This window comes from Protomyctophum bolini, assembly GCF_963924005.1.
Source record: "Protomyctophum bolini genome assembly, chromosome: 7".
Lineage (NCBI taxonomy): Eukaryota > Metazoa > Chordata > Actinopteri > Myctophiformes > Myctophidae > Protomyctophum > Protomyctophum bolini.
Genome location: NC_137868.1, coordinates 17,959,398 through 17,966,897, shown reverse-complemented (window position 1 = coordinate 17,966,897; position 7,500 = coordinate 17,959,398). Strand labels below are relative to the sequence as shown.

The window sequence follows — 7,500 nt, the reverse complement described above, 5'->3', positions numbered from 1 at the left end:
CACTCCGCTCAACAACGTATGGGGTTTAAGTGGTTGAATGGTTAAGGCTAATAGGGGGAAGTGAGGTTATTCTTGTTAGCTCTAAGCCAGACTGTGTTAGAAGTTAGAACCATGTCCTACAAATGTACTGACAGAGCAATTAGTTCCGTTTAACGAGGGTTAGTGGTGACGGGCTGGGCAGACGAAATGTCTGTTTTCCTTCACTTCACCGCACACTGAGGGTAAGAAGAGAAATACATTGATGGTGGAGACGCACACACTCTGCTGTTTTGCTAAATAAAGAAGGGCTCCCATGGTCCGAGGCCGAGGGCCGTGACACCACGTTTATGAGAGATAGATAGCCTGGGGCTGTCATCATATGAACGTTTATGGAGTGACTGGTTAATGCGTAAGCATCAATGGAGGATGGTGTGTGGTGGGCTAGCCTGGTTTGGTTACCTACATCTCTGATCTCCCTCTGCTGCGGGCCTGCGGTCAAAACAATAGAGATCACATGCGCTGACTGGGCACAGCTGGCATCCGAGCATCTGGTTTATCCTTAAACGAGATTCCACATAATTCCAGAAAGACGTAGCATACTGTAGGCTATACCCACCAAGGTTGGTCCACAACATCCTCTCACATGTATACGCTCATCTTAACACAGAGCCAGTAAAGCACTGTTTAAATGGCATCTAACTTGTAACATTGTAAATATGTTATATTGTTTTGAATAGCTCAATTGTAATTGCTTTCCCCCTTAGAATATCCTACCAATTGCATATGACCCGTCGGTCGATGTATGCCATCACAACATATAATTGTATTATTTTATTATTTATTCGTTTTAGAGCTATACATCTTTGGAGTGAATACATATGTTTAGTTGCCTGTCAGATGGTCAGACAACGCTGCTCTGCATGACGACAACGGGACAAACCGGTGTAGACAACTCCTACATGCCCTCAGAGCAGACCTGAGGTCTGAGCGGGACTGCACGCTCAAGTCAAAGTCACGATTTGATAAATGAGGGTCATATTATGGATGTTCTTATATTTTACAACAGTCTTTTGACTTAACCCATTTAGGCCTGACGTCGAAATAAAAAAGAAATCTTCTAAATCCACACACTTTTCTGAAAAACCTATGTTTCTTTATCAGTGGTTTTAAAACATGTTCATGTCAAGGACCCCAAATATTTATGACATTGGCCGCCGACCCCTATCTGAAAATATGTTGTTCCAGGGACCCTCCCAGTATAGCAAAGATTTGAGTTAAAAACTTGCTCTTTAACAATATATATTCAAAGATTTCAGGCACATTTTCACGATTTTTCAAAAATAGCAGACCTATGAGCTTGTAGATCTGCTATTTTTTCAACAGCTAAAGCATAACATAATGCTTAAAACACCAAAAGGGGTTCCCACCCAAAATGACTTAAGACGGACATAACAGTTTATTTCATAATGTGGCTGTATTTGTGTGATGATGATGCTATTTGAAGTCAGTGCACTAAATGACATTTTAGTGTTGTATTCTGAACACAATGACAATAAACATTGTATCTAATCTAAGTGTTGTGACTGTTTCTCTCTTTCAGTCTGAAGGTGGAGGTGTGTGCTGCTGTGAGCGGAGTGGGGATCCCTGACTCTGTATCTAATCTAAGTGTTGTGACTGTTTCTCTCTTTCAGTCTGAAGGTGGAGGTGTGTGCTGCTGTGAGCGGAGTGGGGATCCCTGACTCTGTATCTAATCTAAGTGTTGTGACTGTTTCTCTCTTTCAGTCTGAAGGTGGAGGTGTGTGCTGCTGTGAGCGGAGTGGGGATCCCTGACTCTAATCTAAGTGTTGTGACTGTTTCTCTCTTTCAGTCTGAAGGTGGATGTGTGTGCTGCTGTGAGCGGAGTGGGGATCCCTGACTCTAATCTAAGTGTTGTGACTGTTTCTCTCTTTCAGTCTGAAGGTGGATGTGTGTGCTGCTGTGAGCGGAGTGGGGATCCCTGACTCTAATCTAAGTGTTGTGACTGTTTCTCTCTTTCAGTCTGAAGGTGGAGGTGTGTGCTGCTGTGAGCGGAGTGGGGATCCCTGACTCTAATCTAAGTGTTGTGACTGTTTCTCTCTTTCAGTCTGAAGGTGGAGGTGTGTGCTGCTGTGAGCGGAGTGGGGATCCCTGACTCTGTAGGTAAGTACACTGGAGAGGAACCGCGAGCGGGTAAACAGTACTCACATTGTTTACTTAAAAGTAATACTCTGTAGTAAAGTAAAAGTCCGGAATTCAAAATGTACTTATTCAAAATGAAGTACAAAAGTATTGGCATCCAAATGTACTTAAAGTACCAAAAGTAGAAAGTACTCATTATGCAGAATGTCCCGTTTCAAGTTTTCAAATGTATTTAAACATGTTTTGGAAATAGCAGATCTACAAGCATATAGATCGGCTGAGCTGGAGTGGTTAATGCATGTTCTGTAATAATAATCTAAATCTACACAGTAACTAGTAACTCAAGTTTTAAAATACATTTGGCAGAGTAAAAGTACAATATTTGTAGTGTTGTGTTGTGTTGGAAAGTACAAATACCTCACGATTGTACTTAAGTGCAGTACTTAAGTAAATGCATTTAGTTACTTTACAGCAGTGGATTAGAGGATTTCATAGTCCCTGTATTTAACCATTGAAACCACATCACTGTCACATCATCACTTGAGAGCAAAGAAATATTAGAAGAAAATTATTCTTAAAATAGAGAGAAAGAGAAACGAGAGGAGAGGAAACAGGGCAGAGAGGAAAGGAAATAAGACGAGAAGAGAGCTTTGAGGGTTTCAAAGTCCCTTTATTGGACCATTGCAAGGAGACGCCAGATCACTGTCACATCAGCAAAACATGAAATGTGCTGTACATGATGGAGAGAAAAGGAAACAAGGCATGGCAGAGAGGAGAGGAAACAGGGGGAGGAAAGGAGTGGATGGGGGGGAGAGTATAGAAGAGAGGAGCAGAGAGGAGAACAGTCTTGTCAGTTGCTGGATCCAGAGCTGTCATATATCTCATCAGGGTTTTCCTCCAGAGAGAGAGAGAGAGAGAGGAAAGAGAGAGAGAGTGTGAGTCTACATGGGAGAGAGGCAGTAGAGGTGTCACATACCGTACGTACAGTACATTGTTTCCACTCCCTGATTGTTCTCTGCAGAATTAAATGAAGATAAATAATACCCAGACGTCCTCCTTAAAGTGTAGGACGTGTGCACTTAAATGTGTAGCACGTGTGTGTGTGTGTGTGTGTGTGTGTGTGTGTGCGTGCGTGTTTGCGTGCGTGCGACGTGCGTGTGTGTGTGAGAGAGAGAGAGTGATTGAGTAAGATACCTACTTGGTCACACACACATAATAGCCACGCATGCACATACACACACATCCCCCACACCCCCTTATGCACACACTGAGTAATACGACCATAAGGATAGTGAGTTAAGGAGCGTTTGTCTTACTGTCTTCTTTCCTTCCTCTGGTTCTCTCTCTCCCTCTCTCCTCCATCCTCTGCCTCCCTATCATCCCCTCTGCAAAGACCTGAGGGCAGAGCTGCAGCTGGATTGGCTGAAAGGCAGCAGGGGCGGGGTTAAGAGGATCCTCTTCCTGGACACGCAGCAACCTCAGCGCATCGGGGTCCTCACGCTGGGACACGGCCGTCCACGTCACTGCCTGAGCTACACCGTATACCTGAGGGTACATATTGTACACACACGACGCACGCACGCACGCACACACACACACACACACACACACACACACACACACACACACACACACACACACACACACACACATGAGTATAGTACAATTCTAAATGTTGTATACTGTGCGTATCAACTATAAAGATAAGTTAAATAATGTCTCTCAATGATATACTTATACTATGTTGCGCATTGTGTAGACTGTAGAGAATGCTTAATACAAGTTACTGTAGGCAGTGCATACATCAGGTAGAACTTAGTTGCAAACATGCTGTGCTATTTGAAGAGGATAAACACAGACATCAACCTGATAACTGTATCTAAACCCAGCCAAAGATTACAGATCTACAAGATCTGGTGAAAATGTATGCCAAACCTTGCTGTCTCCTTTCCATGGACACAGCTCTGCGCTCCATAGCATATGGACAAGATTTGGAGTGTAATTTTAAAGGGAAGATAATAATGTCAAACTTGATGCTGTGATATTGTTACACCATGCTCAGGCACAGATTTTAAAAGGGAGGCATTGTTTCAATAGAGGAGACATTAAATCGGTTGTTTTTATGTTTCCCCAAGAGGTTATGTTTTTCTTTTACAATAAAGCCTGTCGGCCACATTGTGCTCTGATGCAACTCTCCCTATAAAAGATAGACTTGTTTACTTCAATAATGGTCTTTTTATTATACTCTCTCAATAACAGTTCAACATATCATATAATTTAAATGTCTTCCAATCTGCAAGCCACAGGGCCAACTCTCTGTCTCAAACATGACTGAAATCCTAAAATGTTCATGCATGGTAAATCTTAGGGGTGTAACGCTACATTTTAACAGCGATACGATACATGGTTGACGATACAATACATGGACGGTATTGGTTCATTAGGACGATTCAATGATTTGAAATCGATACAGTAACTATTTAAAATACATGGACATTATTTTAAACTAAGTAATTAAACCTTCTTTTTTCTTCAATAAATTGCTAAATACCACGCACAAAAATGTAGAATTGATACAATCGATTATCTGCATAGTAAAACGATTCGATACTGATTATTTGCATTACAAAACGATATGATACATAGTCAATGTTGCTGTTTTCATTTCGATATACTTCGATTCTTGAAATTAAAATCGATTTTTCGATGCAGTTACTTCACTATATCATTACACCCCTAGTAAATCTTTACCCGAGTGCCTGTCACAACGTAAAGTTTTAACTGATTTTCGCCCACGGAATTAACAAAGGTCTCCCTTTCCATTTCCCTTTACTGTATGACACCCACATATAACCTCCTACTCCCCTTGATATATTTCCAAAAATATGAATGGTCCATGTCCATGGTTCTCATTAATTTGTTCAGCTACTGTCATGTTTTATTGTCATCCTTTTGTCACTAATTATGAACTGGAGTACTTTCATGGATTATAAGTACAGCATTGTGTGCACATTGATGTGCTGTAGCTGTGATCAATCTGTTCCGTCTGTTTTTGCTATCAGTTTTACAAACAATTAATTTATCCCCCTCTTATCCAATTCTGAGTGTACAGTATGGCTAGGTGCCAGTATATTATTCTTTGGTGCTGCAGTATAAAATAGTATAAAAAGCTTGAGAAATGGTATTTCATGTAGGGCTGGGCAATATCAGGATTATTTCAAACTTTTGCCTCGCTTAGATTTGTGAACGATAATAAAGAAATACCAGGTAGGCTAATAAGCTCACAAGGGTTCGCAATGCAACTCTTTGCAAACTTGTAGATCAGCGATTGTTTGCATGCCACAATTGTACAATGAAGTCAGGGCTTTAGTGGTCAATCAAATAAATCGGTTTAGTCAATTATAAAAGATCTATTTGATTTTTTTGTGTCGATTTGTTGATATATAAAATACAACCTGCTTCTTGATTATTCTATTAGAACCGACTTAATCAATACTTTTTGGTTGTAAATGTTGCTAATTTCATGTTATTTCTCTTCTCTCTCCAGGAAGACGATGAATTCAGGGACAAGTTAACTCCCATCTCATTGGCTCTCAACTACAGCTTGGCTCCTCCCACTGAGTCTGCAGACCTCCCACCTGTACTTAACCACTACAGCAGTACCTTCCTTCAGGAACAGGTGTGTGTGTGTGTGCGTGCGTGCGTGCGTGCAATGGTATGAGATAATGGTGATCCCCTTCAAAGACATGGTTATACTGTGTGTAACTGTCCAAAATAAAATGACAAATATATGAACAAAGCAGTTCACACAAAATTGCAATACAACCATGAAATCAAAGTAATACATCTAACATCCAAGCATTCATTATTAGAGTACATCCAACCGCTGTGCCCCTAGGTTGAATGATATGTAGTATATAATTAGAATATGAATCCACGTAATTCAATGTTAGTTTAACATTAGCCCTCATCACTATTATCACTAACTGGCAAACGCCTGTACTTGGCGTCATGGCGTCTCATTGCTGGACCCTGACTCTGCCAAGTTGGGTTGACGTTCTGTCAAAAGCTTCTGTGTGGCTTAACCCATTCTGGGCGGGAACCCCTTTTGGTGTTTTAACTTAAGCATTGTGTTACACTTTAGCTATTGAAAAATAGCAGACCTACAAGCCTGTGTGTGGCACTCAGTGCCACGCTGAAAAATCGTGGAATTTGGTGCAAATCATTGAATATACTGTATATTCTTTCAGAGCAAATGTTTTTAACTCATATCTTTACGTCTGGGGAGTTCCCTGGAACAACATATTTTCAGATGGGGTCAGCGGCCAAATGCATATAATTCTATGGGTTCTTGACATGAAATTGTTTGAGCACCACTGAAACATAGGTTTTTCAGAAAACTGTCATGATTTAGAAGACGTTTTGTAGAATCGGGTCTAAATGGGTTAAGTAGAACTTGAACAACATCCAAGATTCCGCGCTCCACAGTGGAAAGCCGCCTTGGCGAACGAAGAAGTAGTCCCGCTGGGATTTCCCATCAGCCCAGGGAGGGAGTTGATTGAAAACAGTGTGCGGCGGTCCAGGCGGCGCTGGGGTTACGTTTCTGCCCACCACCGTTGAGAATGGGCTTCGATTCCTCCACGCTGCCTCCGGCTTGGATCATCCAATGACCACAGTTGGCCGTGTTCGTGGGTGGGAAGCCAGCATGGGAAGGCTGCACTAAGTACTCCTACAGGTCCCCCCCCCCCACCCCCACAGTTGTTTTGCCCTCCAGGTGAACCTCCTCACTGACAGGTGAAAAGAAGCGACTGGCCACATCACATGTATCGGAGGAGACATGTCGGGGTTGGCACTTGGCGGTAACAGGGACTGCACACATCGGGGGAAATTGAAAATGACAAAATTGCAGAGTAAATAGAACGAAAGAAAGAGAGAGAGACAGAGAGAGAAAGGCAGAGAGAGAGAGAGAGAGAGAGAGAGAGAGAGAGAGAGAGAACCCCTACGGAAGATAATGGCTTCATATTGTTGTTTGGTCAGGTGCTATGGTGTCAGAACACGCTTATCACCCTCTCTGTCATTTCATCAGCCCTCTTATCCAGGGCAAATACAGGCTGGGTATGTGATATAAGTAGCACTGATCTGATGACAGTACAATAACAAGGTGTGATTGTGTGCCTTTTCAGGCCTACATCCTGCTGGACTGTGGAGACGACAACAACTGTATACCTGACCTGCAGCTCTCCGCTAGCATGTGAGACGCACGCACGCACGCATGCACACACACATGCACGCACACACACATGCGCGGACACAAATGCTCACAGCATAACAACGTAACCCTATCTATTTGATTGTACGACAAAT

The 7,500-nt window shown here is 42.3% G+C and overlaps 1 protein-coding gene across 2 annotated transcripts in view; it reads left to right on the top strand.

Moving 5' to 3' along the window:
• itga8 (integrin, alpha 8) overlaps window positions 1-7,500 on the top strand; it is a 90,391-nt gene that overhangs the window by 58,706 nt on the left and 24,185 nt on the right. For both annotated transcript variants that reach the window (XR_013964338.1, XM_080767714.1), the window contains exons 16-19: window positions 2,102-2,157; window positions 3,530-3,687; window positions 5,684-5,815; window positions 7,320-7,387. Coding sequence is in view for 1 of the 2 variants with exons in the window: in XM_080767714.1 (XP_080623840.1) it covers window positions 2,102-2,157; window positions 3,530-3,687; window positions 5,684-5,815; window positions 7,320-7,387 (414 nt within the window). In the remaining variant the exon portion in view is untranslated. The remainder of the gene's footprint in view (window positions 1-2,101; window positions 2,158-3,529; window positions 3,688-5,683; window positions 5,816-7,319; window positions 7,388-7,500) is intronic.